The sequence below is a fragment of the Gorilla gorilla genome, chromosome 2 (genome assembly GCF_029281585.2).
Source record: "Gorilla gorilla gorilla isolate KB3781 chromosome 2, NHGRI_mGorGor1-v2.1_pri, whole genome shotgun sequence".
Taxonomy (NCBI): domain Eukaryota; kingdom Metazoa; phylum Chordata; class Mammalia; order Primates; family Hominidae; genus Gorilla; species Gorilla gorilla.
Genome location: NC_086017.1, coordinates 138,027,367 through 138,045,243, shown reverse-complemented (window position 1 = coordinate 138,045,243; position 17,877 = coordinate 138,027,367). Strand labels below are relative to the sequence as shown.

General features: G+C 48.6%; 1 protein-coding gene across 11 annotated transcripts in view; it reads right to left on the bottom strand.

The window, feature by feature from the left end:
* CHCHD6 (coiled-coil-helix-coiled-coil-helix domain containing 6) overlaps positions 1 to 17,877 on the bottom strand; it is a 249,715-nt gene that overhangs the window by 89,823 nt on the left and 142,015 nt on the right. For 8 of the 11 annotated variants that reach the window (XM_063704132.1, XM_055381485.2, XM_055381480.2 and 5 more), the window contains one exon: positions 16,506 to 16,592. In XM_063704132.1, the coding sequence (XP_063560202.1) occupies positions 16,506 to 16,592 (87 nt within the window). The remainder of the gene's footprint in view (positions 1 to 16,505; positions 16,593 to 17,877) is intronic. The other 3 variants (XM_063704133.1, XM_063704131.1, XM_019024760.4) reach the window with 1 other exon arrangement.

The following is a 17,877-nucleotide window of genomic DNA, read 5'->3' as shown; positions in this document are numbered from 1 at the left end:
CCCAGGATGTGCTGTGGAAGACAGTCCCTCACATGCAGGCACAGCACAGCGCCATCCAGCCCAACCCAGGCACCAGGACGTGAAGGATGGAGACAAAACCAAAAGGACAAGTATTGGATCACTTCCTGCAAGGAACACCTGAAAGAACTGGGAGAACGGTTAAGGGGAAAAAACCTAAGTCAGCCCTTAGCTCCCCGACCTCCACACATACAGGGGGCTGCAGGTGGATGCTGTGTGGTTCTGTAGCAGCCACGGCGACTCCACAGGGTGGGAGTAGAAGCAACGGGTCCTAATTCTATACTGGAACACGGAGTTTAATCCAACATAAAGAACAAGTATGAGTGACCACTAATGAGAGGAACCACCTCAGGAGGAAGAAGTGACTGAATATCTCTGTATACATTCTAGTAGGCATGTTCATATATTATCTCACGGAACCCTTAGCAACACTCCAGTAAGGTCCATTAAGAATGAGGAATTGAGGCTCAGGAAAGTTAACTAACGCAGTTAGCAAGTGCTGAGGACAGGAATCTGACCCAGGGATGAGCCCAAAGCCCATGCTTTTCCAACCTGGGAGCTGCTAGTCAGCAGCTAAGCCATCGCCAGCTGGGGAGACAACAGGAAAACATCCTGAAAGTGCCTTCTAACAGGGGAGATTCCAACAATGATTAGAATGAATAAAACAGGATTTCAGAAAGCAACGAATGTGATTGCTTAATTAGTAATAAATAAGTACAGATCCAAAACACAATTTTTTGTCCATCAAATTAACAAACTTAAAAAATGACGAAAATAGGGAAGAGGGAGCTTTTAAACTTACAATAAGTTACACAGATTTTAAATATCTAAATGCCAAAAGTAGTATCCATAAAATTAAACCAACAGATCAGGAAAACAGAGTAACAATAAATAATTAGAAGTTAATAATTCATATTATATAAAGAAGTCCTAAAAATTAATTAGAAAAAGACAAACTGCCTAACACAAAACTAGCCAAATGATATTTAGAGGCAAGTCTCAAAAGAAGAAATACAAAGGCCCAATAAACTTATGAAAAGATGCCCAGCCGTATCAATAATTATATGCAAAATTTTGTACCGTCACCATGCTGTGATGGTATAGATGTGGGGCAAGAAACTCCAAAACACTTTTTGTTGGTACATGTTTTTGATGAGAAGTTTGGATGTATCCATTCAAATTAATTGTAAAAAATAAAAATAATCATAATGTCCATCCACAGGAAATGATTAAATAACGGTAATCCCCATCACAGTCATCAAAAAAAAAAAAGGAGACTGGTGTGCAAAGAGACCTGATAATGCAAAGTCGTCCCAGATGTACTGTTCTGTGCAAGTTACAAAATTAGCCTATGAAATAATAAACTGTGAGCCTATTTGTTAAAACAAACTATGTTTGTATTATTTACACAAATAAGGTTGCTTAAAATGTATGGAAGAATACACACCAGTGGTTAGTTCTGGAGATTAGGAGCCATACTTTGCATGCTTTCACAGTGTTTTTTAACTTTTTTAGAAATGTGCATTATATGAGTAATTAACTTAAAAAGTGAAAAGGAAACTACCCAATGCTGATGAAAGCTCATGAGACTGGCACTGTTACATGCCACTGGTGGAGTGAGAGCTGCTACAGCCCCTATGCATGGCAATCTGGCAACCAAAAGCCTTATGATGTGCAGGGTCTACAGCCTAGTAACCACAATTCTTCATCTATTTCTCTTAAGAAAACAAGTTTAGGCAGCTAGAAAGTTTCTCAAAGTAATCTGGTTTTTTCCTAGTAGGAAAAGCCTAAAGTAACTTAGGTGGAGCAAATTATGGCACATGCACATAGATTTGATGTGGAAAAAGGGTTCAAAATAGACTGTGTTCTAAAAAGGTTACCAAATGGCATGTATGGTTACAATTCCATTTTTGCAAATATTATAACATTACAAATTTTACCATAGCAGAAGCCAGTCTAGGCATGCATACAGCAAGAGATTTACAATGGTTACCTCTCTAGGTGAACTGATTTGGCCAATTTCATCTTATTCTTTGGGATTATCTGCATTGTTTGTTTTTTTCCTACATGAACATGTGTTACTTAAGACAAGTATAAGCAATTTTTTTTTTTTTTTTTAAAAAGCAATGCTGCCCCATGGCTGGGTAAGCTCCAAGCAGATGGTTGGGTAATTCCCACAAGTACCAAGGCAGTTTTTAAGATTGAGAGGGCCTGGCTCCCCTGTTGGCACCAAGCAACACTCAGTTACACTCAGAGAGGAACTCCATCTACGTCCATCCACCTCAGCCCAGGCTCTGCCACTGGCTCGTCTCTGATGCAGTCTGTCCCGACTGCAGAGCTGCTGTATGTTTGTCAGGTGTTGACCAGGACCTGAGCTGGACTCTGTAGGGGGAAACTGAGTTAGGTTATGCCACCACATGTGGCAGCCCTACAAAGAAGGGGCAATGGGAAGTGGTCAGAAAAGGCTTCCAGGGTAGGCAGGGCTTGCCAGGTGACCTTGCCCTCCAGGGACAGATGATGCTGCTGGACTGCATGCCAGGTGTGACTGGAATAGGGCCTGGAGCCACAAGCAGGGCCCAGATTACAGAGCCCTGTAGGCAAAGCTAAGGAATCTCAGCTCTCTCCTGAATGCAGTGAGAGCCACTGATGAACTCTAGATAGAGTCTTCCTGAAACAGGTGGATGCCAGATCATAGGTGGCGGAGGTTTTAGCTTCAGTTCAAGTGAGAGATTAGCAAGGAGCCACCATCATGGAGGGATAACAGAGACAGCATGGGACACATTAGCTCAATGATGTGGGCAGGACTTGGTCACCAGTGGATTGGGGGTGGCACAAGCATCTGTTTATAGCCAGCCCCAGCAGAGGCCAATGGCTAATATCAGATTGCCTTTCTCAGCATGCCCCCCTCCCCAAGGGCCAAAGGGCAGAGAAAAATATCAAGGGGGTTCTCCTGGTCAAATGAGCTGATCAAGGCTGGACAGAGAAGAGCTGAGAAAGAAAGGAAAGGAAAAGGCCTTAGAGTACCCATTTCATTAAAATTATCTGTTTAACAGTCTTTTCCAGCAGGTATAGGTGGTAACCCATGCACATGATGGACAGGCACTTCTGGCTCTTCAACCCATAAGTACCTATTTAGCCGGCTTAATATGCTAGGGGAAAAAACCAACACACAGTAACGCTGGAGCAGGAAATGCTCCATATTCATGTAGCTGCTGCCAGCTATGGTGTAGGAATCACTTTGAGATGAGGTACTGATTCAGCTTGTGCTTAAAAGGACCCTAGCAACAATAATGGAGGAAATGACATAAATCAGCAGCAGTGAACATCAACTTAACCGTGAGATGTTAAGTTAAGACCCTTGGCCTTGCATGACAATTTCACCTCTCCTAAAAAGGTGTATATTTGGCTTTTCCTGCAGCATTGACCTTTACTTCTCTGGACCAGGTCCCATGCAATGAAAGAGAACAGGAGAATAAGAACCTAAGTGTATGCAACAAGGCACTGGCATGAAACCCAGGCTGGGGTCTGCTGTAGGAGACGACAGGCTTAATGCCTAAGAACTCACTGCAGCACGGTGGCCCTGGTGGATCCTGACTTACACCAAAAACAAACAAAAAACCCCAAAACTCCTGGAAGATAATATTTTTGAGAAAATCAGAGAAACTAATGTCAATTCTCTGAGGCAAGATAATAACATTGTAGTTATGTAAGAAAATGCCCACAGTTTTTAGAGATGCATATTGAAGTATGTAGGGGGAAACTTCATGGTCACTGGGGTTTGCTTGAAAGTACTTAAGAACAAAAGAAAAAAGGCAGAGAGATGAGCAAATGTGACAAAATCATTAAGTCTGGGGGACAAGGAAAGAAAGGCTCGGTGCACTGTTCCACTTAGGGTAAAGATCATTGTAGGTGATTTAATACAGATTCAAACAATCCTCTGAGGTGGCCCAGTAGAGTCAACTGGTGAATAAGTCATCCTCTGAATTTAGCCTGCCAAGGCCTTTGGGCAGCAAATTCTGACTGCTCCCTACTGTCCCAAATCATTCATGTGACAACTGGTATAGATTTCCAAGCCTGTTTCTTTATCTGTAAAACGGGAATGACAGGAGTCCCTTCCTCACAGGCTTGTTCAAGGCTGTAACAAATTAGTACATGTGACACACTCAGAACGCATCAGGCACTTTTGCAGCAGAGTCAGGCAAAGTCAGTGATTACTGTTATCACCCAGCTCACTGGGTCACTGTGAAGGTCAAAGGAGTGTGCAGGTGAAGTGCTTGACTACTGTTTTGCAAGTGGGACCACTCAATAAATGCTAACTACTGGGCACCAAGAAAACCAGCTTTGGAGACAGACAGGTATAGTCTGTTAGCAATATTATATTAATTCATTTAATTCTCAAAACTACCCTACGAGATCAGAACTACTAAGATTCCTATTTTACAGAAGTAGAGTCTGAAAGCCCTGATTAAATCTTGGCTCTGAGGCTGAACAGCTCAGGCCAACTCTTAACCTCTCAGTGTCCTCATTTTCATTTGTGATTCTCTCTGCACTCCCCAACCCCACCATCAGGAAACCTAACTGACAGGTCTTGGGCACTGTACTTAGCAAAGTGCAGGTGTGCAGCCGATTCAGCAGGGTTCCTGGCACAGACAACTACCCTAGAGAAGCCTGGTTGCAAGGCCCAGGAGGGCCACAGCCTCTCTAGAGTGCAAGAGAGGTTGCAGTTTCTGCTTCCCCTTACCTCAGAGATTAGTGTGAGATATATGAGAGGATTTCTGCATAGTAGTAGATGAGACTGAGGTAAAGAAACACATCTTTAGCAAACATACCAGAAGCAGTATGCAGAGTAGACTCAGGGAAGAGGGTAATATGTGGTGGTAATGGAAGTGGGGGCAGTGAGGGAGGTGATAATAGTAGTAGCGGTGGGAGAGGGGGCAGCAGCAATCAAAATGGTGGTAGCAGTGAAGGTGTGGAGGTGGTAGAGGAAGAGGGAGAAGCAGAGGTTGCAGAAGTGCAAGTGGACGTGGAGGAGGAGGTTATGGAGGATGGTGGAGATGGTGGTGGTGGTGGTGAAGGCGAAGTTGGTGATGGAGTTGGTGAAAGTGTAGGCACTGGAAATGAAGCTGGTGGTGGAGGGTAGAGGTGGCAGTGGTGGTTGTGGTGGAGGCTGCAGAGGTGGAGATGACGACAGAAATGGTGGTGGTGGTGGTGGGGGCAGAAGGGGTTGGTGGAGCAGTTGGTAGAGGTGGAAGTGGTAGAGGTGTAGTTGGTAATGGAGGTGGCTGGAAGTAGAGGAGGTAAAATTGAACGTAGATGTCAAGGTAGAGTTGGTGGAAATGGAGGTGGTGGTGGAGGAGGAGGAGGAAGAAGTGGAGGTGGTGGTGGAGGAGGAGGAGGAAGAAGTGGAGGTGGTGGTGGAGGAGGAGGAGGAAGAAGTGGAGGTGGTGGAAAAGGAGGAGGAGGAGGTAGTGATGAAGTAGAGGTAGTAGAGGTAGTGGTGGTGGTGGTGGAGGAAGAAAAGGTGATGGTGGTAGTGGTGATGATGGAGGTGGTGATGGAGGAGGAGATGATGGTGGAGGAGGAGGAGGAGGTGATGGTGGAGGAGAAGGTGATGGTGGAGGAGGAGGAGGTGATGGTGGAGGAGGAGGAGATGATGGTGGAGGAGGAGGAGATGATGGTGGAGGAGGAGGAGATGATGGTGGAGGAGGAAGAGGAGATGATGGTGGAGGAGGAGGAGGAGATGATGGTGGAGGAGGAGGTGATGGTGGAGGAGGAGGTGATGGTGGAGGAGGAGTAGATGATGGTGGAGGAGGAGGAGGAGATGATGGTGGAGGAGGAGGAGGAGATGATGGTGGAGGAGGTGGAGGAGGAGGAAAAAAGGTAATAGTGGTGGAGGAGAAGGAGATGGTGGAGGTGGAGGAGGAGAAGGAGGTGGTGGAGGTGGAGGAGGAGGAGAAGGAGGTGGTGGAGAAGGAGGAGGAGGAGGTGGAGGAGGAGGAGGTGGAGAAGGAGGAGCAGGAGGTGGTGGAGGTGGAAGAGGAGGTGATGGTGGTGATGGTGCAGCTGGTGGTGATGGAGGAGGAGGAGGTGGTGGTGGCAGTGATGATGGTGAAGGTGGTGGAGGAGGAGCAGGAAGAGGAGGAGGAGGAGGATGAGGTGGTGGTGTAGTAGTGATGGTGGAGGTGGTGATGAAGGAGGAGGAGGGGGAGAATGGTGAGGTGGTGGTGGAGGTGGAAGTGGCAGAGAAGGATGAGGTGGTGGTGATGGAGGATGAGGTGGTGGTGATGGAGGATGAGGTGGTGGTGATGGAGGAGGAGGTGGTGATGGAGGAGGGGGAGATGGTGATGGTGGAGGAGGAGGAGATGATGATAATGGTGGAGGACGAGGAGGTGGTGATGGTGGAGGAGGGGGAGGTGGGGAGGTGGTGATGGTGGAGAAGGTGATGGTAGTGGTGGTGATGGTGGAGGAGGTGGTGATGGTGGTGGAGGATGTGATGGTGGTGGAGGAGGTGGTGATTGTGGGGGAAGAGGAGGTGATAGTAGAGGAAGAGGAGGTGGTGATGGTGGTGAAGGAGTTGGTGATAGTGGGGGAGAAGGTAGTGATGGTGGAGGAGGAGGAGGTGGTGATGGTGGAGGAGGAGGTGGTGATGGTGGAGGAGGAGGAGGTGTTGATGGTGGAGGAGGAGGAGGTGTTGATGGTGGAGGAGGAGGAGGTGTTGATGGTGGAGGAGGAGGTGGTGATGGTAGAGGAGGAGAAGGTGCTGATGGTGGTGGAGGAGGAGGTGATGGTGGTGGAAGAGGAGGTGGTGATGAGGAGGAGGAGGTGGTGATGGAGGAGGAAGAGGTGGTGATGGAGGAGGAGGTGATGATGATGGTGGAGGAGGAGGTGGTGATGATGGTGGAGGAGGAGGTGGTGATGATGGTAGAGGAGAAGGTGGTGATGGTGGAGGAGGAGGAGGTGGTGATGGTGGAGGAGGAGGAGGTGGTGATGGTGGAGGAGGAGGAGGTGGTGATGGTGGAGGAGGAGGTGGTGATGGTAGAGGAGGAGGAGGTGGTGATGGTGGTGGAGGAGGTGGTGATAGTGGGGGAGGAGGAGGTGATGGTGGAGGAGGAGGAGGTGGTGATGGTAGAGGAGGAGGAGGTGATGGAGGAGGAGGAGGAGGAGGAGGTGGTGATGGAGGAGGAGGAGGAGGTGGTGATGATGGTGGAGGAGGCGGTTGTGATGGTGGAGGAGGAGGTGGTGATGGTGGAGGAGGGGGAGGTGGTGATGGTGGTAGAGGGGGAGGTGGTGATGGTGGAGGAGGAGGAGGTGGTGATGGTGGAGGAGGGGGAGGTGGTGATGGTGGAGGAGGGGGAGGTGGTGATGGTGCAGGGGGAGGTGGTGATGGTGGTAGAGGGGGAAGTGGTGATGGTGGTGAAGGGGGAGGTGGTGATGGTGGAGGAGGGGGAGGTGGTGATGGTGGAGGAGGGGGAGGTGGTGATGGTAGTGAAGGGGGAGGTGGTGATGGTCGTGGAGGGGAAGGTGGTGATGGTAGAGGAGGGGGAGGTGATGATGGTGGTAGAGGAGGAGGTGATGGTGGAGGAGGAGGTGGTGATGGTGGAGGTAGTGATGGAGGATGAGGAGAATGAGGTGGTGGTGCTGGTGGTGGTGCTGGTGGTGGTGGTGTTGGTAGTGGTGGCTGTGGCAGTGGTGGCAGTGGCAGGGGCAGGGGTGGGAATGGAAATCTTTTATGAAGTGCTTACTGAGAGCTCCTCCTGGATAAACACTTACTGTGAGCCATCTCATTTCTTCTCATAATGATCCAAAGTAGAAACTTTATATAGATGAAGAAAGTGAAGTTCAGTAAGGAGTAAATCACTTGGTTGAGGTTATAATGGTTAGTACACATGTTGGGAAGCCACGACTTAAAAGCACCTAACTTCAGAGCCTGTGACCTTAACCACTATCCTCACACTATAGTGGAAAAACTGTAGGTCTGTGGACAGGGATGCAAGGAGGCAGAGTCCTTGCTATTTATTCATTAGGTGTGTGACCTCCAGGAACAATGACAACAACAGCACTAGCAAGGATATGTTACAGCAGGCTAGCCTGTAGGTTATGTCCTTTATTACATAAACAGAAATGCAACTCTAGTGTCTTCCTTTTAAAGATGAAAGTCCCCAAGGCTCAAGGGCTTAAGTGACTTCATCATCTCTATAAGGCCAGTAAGTGGTAAAGTCTTAATTCAAACTCGGTTCCCTCTCAATCTAAAAACCCAAGGCTTACAATACCAGGAAACTCTCAAACCACTTAACTGCCTTGGGCCATCTGTGAAAAGAACTGGACTGGGTCAATGGTTATCAATTTCTTTGTATATTCCTGTCTCATTGATCACATTTATCAAAGGACCTGGTCCCACCAGGACAAGTGCACAAAAGCTCATCTTGCTAAGAAAGGCAGTCGTCAATCTCTAAGCAATATGCTATTTCACTTCTCACTTTCAATACACGGCTGAGAACACACAAAATGGTAGCTTTCATGGTGGTACCATTACTAAAAAAAAGGTATTAATGGGCTAACCAGTTGGCGGTACCCTTCTTCAGCCTAACCTTGTGAAAAACTTTTTCTTTTTTTATTATCCTTTAAGTTCTAGGGTACATGTGCACAACATGCAGGTTTGTTACATATGTATACATGTGCCATGTTGGTGTGCTGCACCCATTAACTCATCATTTATGTTAGGTATATCTCCTAATGCTATCCCTCCCCCTTTCCCCCACCCCACAACAGGCCCCGGTGTGTGATGTTCCCCTTCCTGTGTCCAAGTGTTATCATTGTCAATTCCCACCTGTGAGTGAGAACATGCGGTGTTTGGAAAACTTTGATTCAGAAACTCTTCAAAAGTCCCTTGGGCTCAGATCCCTCACTCAGCAGGTTAAAGAGTGCTCCCCATGACGGTGAAAGGTGGGCCTCTTCCCCAAGGGAAGCTTTCCTGCTGTATTGTTTTCAGGTCATTGTTAGCAGTTCCCTCTGAATCTCCAGGCTCTAGCAGCTTCTCTCTATAGGCCTCTCACACTCACATCCTCAAGGTAGGGGGCCCTGCTCTGAATCTCTGGTGCAGACTCTGGGCCTCTCTCACTCACAGAAGTACCTGCTGGCAACATAGAAGTGACCGGCAGGCAGGTGGCGGCTCTTCCAATGAGACACACCCCTCACTGAGCACGTGTCTGGAGACCTCCTCCTTCTCCAGTGCTGGGGAACCTGAACCCTACATGGAACCCAGCATCAGTCTCCATGACAATGCAGGACATGCACCCTCAACACAGCTCACGGGGCCTTCACGCCAGCATGAGCGAGGCCTCGCTTCGTCCTCAATGTCTCTGACAGGCAGCATTTGGCACTGCCAACCACATTCTTCCTGGACTCTTCTCCACTCACTGATGCGGGAGGCGGTGGGAGGCAGCACGTGGCGGTGGAAGAGCGGGCTCTGGAGTCTGGCAGACTTGACTTCATCTATCAGCTGCGTGCATGGCTTCTGGCAGCTACTTCAGCCTGCTTCCCAGCTTTTGCATTTGTAGAACATGTGTAATATAATCTACCTTACAGGGTTGCTGCAAGGATTCACGATGACTTATGTAAGAGGGCCTGGCACATAGCATATGCTCACAAAATTATAGTGACTGTCATTCTGTAGGACACAGAACTCCCTGTCTGATACTTCTCAATCATCAGCTGGTCATCTCTGCCTCATACATGCAAGCCTAGAATTAAATTCACAACCTTCTCCAAGTGTAGTGGCTCACCTAAATTTTCTCTTTCTCTTAATGGCACCATTATTCTTTCTCAGGCCAGCCTGTTTTCCCAGCTGTACCACCTGTGGCCTCCCTTCTCACATAGCACCTGGCTGGGGCCAAGCTCTCCAGCCAGAAGCCCCAGTTTCTCCACTATCAGCCCTGCATGCGGCCCACTGACATCCTGCTCTCTCCAAACACAGCTCCCACTGAGAAGCCTTCTGGGCAAAGGCTCCCTCCTCCTCTGGAACCCCGCTGCGTCACTGTTTCCTGATTGCATACACACACGTTCCCTTCTTTATTCCTGCAAACATTTACTGTGCACCTACTCTATGCCAGGCACTGCATCCCCAGCCCTTGGCGATGAATCACCTGATGAATCAGACCAGCAAGGACTGTGCTCGCAGACGCAGAGCAGACAGCCACAGGCTCTAACAAGACAGAGCGTGGCAAGTGCTAGAATATGCACAGGGCTCAAACCTCAGCGGGGGACAGACAACGGAGCGGCAGGCGATTCTGCGGTGCCTATGGGGCACTCCAGTGAGGTGTAGCTCCACACCCAGCCCTCATTCTGTGCCCATGACCCTTGTCTCACAGCACCTGACACAGGGTTTTAGCAACTCTATTAGACTGAATGGACATGTAGCAACCCGGTCAGAAGAGGAGGCACTCAGAATTATAGAACTCAGAGGAGGCAAGAGCCCAGCGGGCCGGGTGCAAACAGATGTGGGCTAACAGTGGGCCTGCCACATTCTGGCTGTGTCTCTCCATAAGGCGAGTAGCCTATCCCTACTGGTCTGTCCTCCAGTCACACGAGGAGGCGAGGCAAACACAGGTGGGCCTGGGAGGGCCTGGAAGAGGATGTTTAAGGCCTGTAAGGTCCCTGGGATTTGGAAAGCAGATCCTGAGCAGAGCCCTGCAGGCCAGCGAGGAGGGTGCCTGGCAGCGAGGGGCAGCAGAGGCCATGGGGCACCCCTGCTGGGCTGCCTTCCTCAGCTGCAGCCCACTTTTTATGAAGCCTCGTGTGCTGACTCTTTCCTGAGAGCACAGCCAGATGAACTCTCAGCAACTGAACACACCTGTAACTAACACCAAGGTCATGAAAGGAAGCCTTACCCACCCCTCCCCCGCCACCCCCGCCCCTGCCACCACATGACCCCTGCTAGTCACTGCTGCCCCCAAAGGGTAACTGTTATCCCAGTTGCTAACACCATAGATGTGCTGTGCTGCTTTCACCCCTTCTGTAGATGGAATCACAGTTTGTAGGTCCTCTTCCCTACCCGGCTGCTTTGCTCAGCAGTGTGTCTGGAGTTCCAACAGCAGCACCTGCAGCTGTGGATGGCTCACTTTCATGCCAGCAATGCTCTATCATGAATACCACCGGCACTTGCCTCTCTCCTCATTTTCAGGGCTATCGTGAATGACACTACCATGGACATTCTACAGCCTCTCTTTTGGTGAACCTGGGGGCACATCTGGTGAACCTGGGGGCACATGCAGAATGCTAGGCCCTGGGGCATACCCATGTTCAGCTTTAAAAGATGCTGGCTATCGATCTTCCACAGTGGCTATGCCAACTTACACTCCACCAATGGTGTCTCAGAGTTTAGGTTAAACCACATCCTTGCCAGCACTTGGAGCTGCCTGTCTTTTCCACTTTGGCCATTCTTCCGAGTGTGTAATGGTATCATGTTGTGGTTGTAATTTGCATTTCCCTGATATGTAGTGAGGATGAGCTCTTTTCACATTTGCTGACCACTCCTTTTCTTGTGAAGTGGAAATCCTATATTTAATTCCTCCTCCAAACACCTTGTGTAGCTTGTGTTTCCCTACACACCAAGGGACAAGGCAGAGACCAGTGTGCCTGGGATACGGATGTCTGTTGAGCGGTGTCAGTGAGAAAACAGCAGGGCTCTCGGGATCAGATGATGGTCTTCTCTTAAGAAAGTTCGATCGGCAGCAGGGAGTACAATGGGGGAAAGGGCTGACTGCTCAGAGGCAGTGCAGGGAAGCATCTGAAAGGTACAGGGAGGAAGACTTCAATCCTGGGGAAAGGAGACAAAGCCCAGGAAGAATACATTTCTCCCTTTCTTCCTGACTTGGTTTTTGACGCTAACCCTGAAAAAGACCTTCTCCACTTCATAGCTGCTGAGTTTGGATAAAGTGAGACGAAGCATTTCACAGAGCTGGGAGGTCCTCTACTCACAGGAAGCCTGCATATGGGCATCCTCCCATCTGGCATCCTAATCCTCGGCATCTACCTTCCCTCCCAAACCTGACTGTGGGTTTCATGAGGCAGGAGCCACAGCTGTCTGAGCCATCTCTGCACCTGGCATTTAGCAGACTTAAATTGATGTGAAGTAAATGAAGGCCAGGCATTTATTAAAGAGGAGGAAGAGGACAGAAATAACATGAAAGAGGACTGGATACTGAGGTCAGGTACTCTGATGGTTGCTTTACACAAACTACCACTCACCCCAAAACAGCTGGCAGGTTAGTCCTAAATCCCCATTTCAAAGATAAGGAAACTGAGGCTAGAGAACATAACGACATGCTCAGGGTCACAAGGCTGCTTACATGATTGAGGCAGAACTAAACTGAGGTCTGTTGGACCCCAAAGCCTACTCATCCCTACCACCCTACTCAGCTCCATGGTTGACTGAAGACAAGGGCTTGGCCAGCCACAAGTGGTCAACTCCATGGGCTCCCAGGGTCTCCTTCAGAGCCACCCAGCACCAAGGTTTCTACTAGAAGACGATAAAGTGCGGGGGTTCTGAAGAGGCACAAGTCCCCTTAGCCCCATAATACCTGAATCCAGGCATGGTGTGAGTAAATCCCACTCCTACTTCTTTTGCTTCCTGCAGAAAATTACAAACTGGCAACTGAGCAAAGGCTCTGGAGCCAGGTGTGCATGGGAGCACAGCTAAGATGGCAAGGGGTTCAGCGGCCATGACTCAAGCCAGCACAAGCAGTCGAGGGTCTCACCTTCCTGGTCCATGTGCCTGTATGGCAGATGCACCTGAATGTGTGTTTGGAGTTCTGAGCTAAGGAATCTGGGAATGGCCAACCCAGAGATCCATTCCTTATCTACAAGGAACATCTGAACCACCGGCCCTTGTGAAGTGAAAATCCATGGAACACAGCTGTACAGGGCATTGAGGCCCTTTGTTTTGGGTTAAATCAAGCTTGTCCAACCCATGGGCCAGAGGCTGCATGCAGCCCAGGAAGGCTTTGAATGTGGCCCAAAACAAAGTCATAAACTTTCTTAAAACATTATGAGATTTTGTGATTTTTTTTGTTTGTTTGTTTTTGTTTTTTAGCTCATCAGCCATCATTAGTGTTAGTGCATTTTGTGTGGCCCAAGACAATTCTCCTTCCAGTGTGGCCTAAGGAAGCCAAAAGATTGGCCACCCCTGGGTTTAAATGAAGGTTGCCAGGTAGAACCTGTTAGGGAGAGTGCTAACTGAAAATGCTATGGAAACTACATGCTCTTTGTGAGCAGTGGTTTGCTTGCTCAGCCGGCCACGGGACCTTGCGGTTCTCCTGTCCATCCCACTGCCACTGGACTGTCCCTGTATGTAACTTTTCTGCAAATAAAACCCGATGTCTCATTTGCCAGCTCTGAGGCTCTTGTTTGAGCTCTCAAACATGGTGCCATCCCTTCTGAAGTTAATAGGGGTCCCGTGCAAAGATGCCTACAGAAATGGACAAAGGCCTTGTTCTGTGACACTGTCAGATGTGCAGACATACCTGGGGAGTGCGTGGCCCCAGCCCAGTGGATACTGCAAGACCATCAGAGAAAAGCCCGATGTAGCCCAGAGAGAAGGCTTCCCCATCCCAGAGAGCAGGTGTTGGGGTCAGGCCACCTTTAATGATAAAAATCCATCTCAGCATGCATATATGTGTGCATGCACACATGCTCATCCATTAATCCAAACCTGAAGCACTGTGACATGAAACAGAGCCCCCAGTACTGCTGTGCACCAGGGAAGGAGCCAGCACTTGCCAGGCGCCCAGCACGCACCAACACTTTTACAGGTGTTATTTCCCTTAATCCTCCCATTAACTCCCGGCAGAAAGCATTAGCATCTCCATTTTACAGATGGAGAAACCGAGCTGAAAGGAGGCACAGTGACTGAATTGCTGTGTGGGAGCCAAGGTTCATGGGCTCTGGTGCCCACACTCCATCAGTTACACCATACTCAAAGTTCAGGCTGCTTCTTCAGGTGCCATAAGACCCTCACAAGGCCCCTGTCTGTGTCAACAGCTCACTGCTTTCTATAGGGAAATGGAAACAATATTCCTCACTCAGATCTTGCAGTGTGGCTGTGAGGAACAATTACTCAGAAGGATTATAAAGTACAGGAGCCCTACAAAATGGGATTTCCATGCTCAAGAATAATCATCTAGGAAATAAATACTGCAGACAAAAGAGTCCATAAGTCTCTTCCTCCTTGAAAATGAGTCTGGATTTTGTGCAGGCTTTCCTTACCTGCCAGTCTCAACAGGTAGAAGGTGGAGGCTGACCAGCTTCCACGGTGGACGGCCGCAGGATTCCACCTAGCCCTTTGGATACACCATGGCTCAGCCAACAGCCCCAGGTCTCAGCCTCCCCATCTCAATCTCCTCTCACCCAGGACTGTACTCTGAGCTATTTTGGGTGGTCAAGGATGATGCAGCAGCTTATCCAACTTTCCCCCAAACAGGTTTTTACTGTCAATTTCTAAACTTAAAGGAAATAGGGGGAAAAAGGAAAGGGATGTGATGATTGGGAAGTCCTGGAGCCGTGTGTACAGAAGCTGGAAATGTCAAGGTCTGCGAGTATTCAACAAATGAAAGTGGAATCATATAAAAGCAACAGCTAATAAAAAAAAGATTGTCAGATGCTGTGTTTTCCATCTTCCCAGCCATTACAGGAATAAAATTATCCGCGGAGAAGATCGAAAACCTTTTTCAAAACTAATACAATTAAGCCTCATTCTTCTGCCTCCTTTCTGCCTCTCCCCCTGGCTCCCCTTTAATCCTCCTATCTCCCGCACCAATCTCCATTTCCTGAGATGTTGGAGGTGCTCTCCTTTTTTTTTATTATCACCAGCAAAATGTTGTGTTTAAGAGTCAGAAAGGAGATCATGCTTTTGCACCTCCTTCTGGAAGCATTTAATAACTCTTCACAATCATCTAGGAAACCTCGATTTTTAAAAAGCCCACACCTGCATATGCAAGGAGTTTGGACTTCACTTAATGAAGAGCAAGGAGACTCATCCAGAATTTCCTCTCCTTTAGCAAAGCAGAGACTTGGTTTCTAGGAGGAGAACTAGGGTAGAGATGAGAGGGGAGAATGACAACGGGAAAACAGATTTTAGAGAGGCAAAAATGCTACGAGGCTCTTTCCCTTCCGCCTGAAACAGAGACATGTACACATGCCTCTAGCAGCCAAGCCCAGGAAGGGAAACACGGGGAGCACAAAGGAGACTAAAGAATTGCACAAATAAAAAGACAAAACCAAAACCCCGTGCCTATGAACATATCGGCAACTGTGATAATTAGAGCTATGGCTGGTGGAAATTTTTTTACCTTTTTCTGGGATCTCAAATCACAATCCTTGTCATTATAAGCTACAGTCAAACCTGTGCATGAGACTGCTCTGTGAAAGATTTACTTGTTAAGGGCCACTCGGAAAGCAGCTCAGAGGTGCACTGCCATTCCTCAGACTATGGAATATCACCATCAGCACGCTGTGTTCACGGCATGTCAACTCTGGCCATCCCCTAAACATCAGCAAAGGTGGACAAGCAGGTGTTGATGGGGTAAGGAAGAACCTCCCTCTTTTCCCCATGGCCTGGAAATCCAGAAACCCATATTTCTGTCAGCCTCCACTGTGGCATGCCACAGGAGAAAACCCCTGTGGAAATCAGGCCCCTCAAGCAAACTGTCAATTTCAAAGCTCCAAACCACGACAAATGATTTGCGAAGATTTGCCTGCAATAAGCTGATGGCTCAGGTTGCCTGGCATGCTGTCTCAGGCATGAGGGGGAACAATTTTTTTTTAACCTCCCAACCATCCCCTCCCACATTTTAAGCCATTTCTTCGAAAAATCTGTCATGACCCACAAATTAAACCAAAAAATAAGCAAGTTACCAAATGAATTTTCAAGAGTCGTGGTAGGGGTTTTTTGTTTTTGCTTTTTTTTTAAAAGGCATGATGATATATTTTTAAATCTCATTCATTTCAAAGGCTTATCCTTAGAAAAGCTGTGAGTGTGCAGCCATAGTGCACTTTGATCTTCCCGACTCCCAGGAGAAAATCAATAATACAACTTTAATGTATTTGTATAGCAAGACATCACGTTATTATTATTTTTACCAAATGCAGCTTAACTAAAGTGGAAAAGGTATACTGGGACTCAGCACCGCCCTGTGGTGAAAGTGAATTTTTTTCTAAAATTGAACTACCGTAGAGCCAGCCACATTCAACAAAAAAAGGTGGGGCAGGGGGAGACAATTAAAAACCAATTATCTCCATGAATGCAACTTGTTGAAAGGCTCTATTTGGGTGCCTGCTGCAGAATGCAGGAGGGCATGTCCAAGGAGTGATTGGCATCTGGGCGAATGGGCACTGGGTCTGCGGACTCCTCTCTCCCCCCATGACAGTGATGTGTTCTGGTCAGATGCCTTTAGGACCTGGCCCGGAGGAATGCAGCCAAGCAGGAGTCTTACCTTCCTCTCAATACGCTCCAGCTGCTCCTTGTAGAAGGTGTCACGGCGTCTTAGCTCTGCCTCTCTGCTCTCCAGCTCCCTGGCCTGCTTGGAAGAGAACAAAGCCCACGTTAGCCAGCAGCGATGGTGCTGGAATGGTGCTGCAGGGAAAAGGCGACGGACATTTCTGCTCACATTCACAATGAGAACAGTAGCAATAATGAGTTGAAAACCTTATGATATGCCAGATCATTCACATATATTGTGCTTAATTTTCACAACAATCCTTCAAGGTGGGTAATTACTATAGCCACTTCACAGATAAATAATAACATTTATTGATTATGGGAGTCCTGTTCACAGTTCTCCCACAGTTATTTCCTTTGATCCTTACCACACTTCTAAAGGGCAGGTGGGATCATCATGATCCCCCACTACAGATGAGAAGCCAGATGACAACAGGGGGCCTAAGTAGCTGTCCGAAAGCTCACAGCTATTCAGAGAGTAGCTGGGGTCTGAACCTTGGTCAATGCAGGTGTGTCCGGCCGCTGGGTGTGCTGCCGTGAGCCACAGAGCTATGTGCTGGCCTTGGTGTCTTTATGCTTGGAACCACGCCATGCCACAGCCTCATGCTCTGAGCTGGAAGGAGCAGGGATCCATGCCTGCAGGAAGACAGGCACAGAGTCAGCTGGAGAGGCGCTGCTTCCTCACCCGCCTGATAGGGATGGTTGAGTCCCTGTTGGAGCACAGGGCCAAGGGCCCTCCCTCCAGATCCAGTTAGGCTGAGGGCTCAGCTCACCAGGGCAAGCAACCTGAGGCTGGCAGATGTCAGGTTGAACCCAGCCCACCCTTAACTAGCTAGGCGACCTTGAACAAGTTCCTGACCTCCAGCTTCCTCAGGCATGATGTGTAAAGCTGGAAGGGATGCATAGCTGTACAGAAGGTTAAAGGAAACCCCAACAGAAGTGGGCAGGGTCTCAATAGACCTCCATAAAGGGTCACCAGCACACGGCAAGGCAGGGATGTAAGTCCTGTCACCGGCATACTAATGTCCCCAGAGTCTCTAGGGGCTTCGCAGGCCTAGGCCCCAGGGCCCGCCTCTACCCCCCATGGGTCAAATGTGGAACAACTCCACACTAAGGGTCAGGATGGAGACAGTCACAGGGGCCTGGGAGCTCAGGACTGCCTTTTGTGACTGTATGGAGGAATAACACCATCTGCTTGTTGTCTGTCCCTATGCTAGGTCTGTGTGTGCTCAGGTACTCCGCTAAGCTCCTGATGACACTTAATCCTCACTACCCACAAGAGCACAAGCTAGCCAGTGGTAGACTGTGAACCTAAGTTCATATGACTTCCAAGTCCTGAGCTTTTTCCTTTTAAGCCACTCTATGGT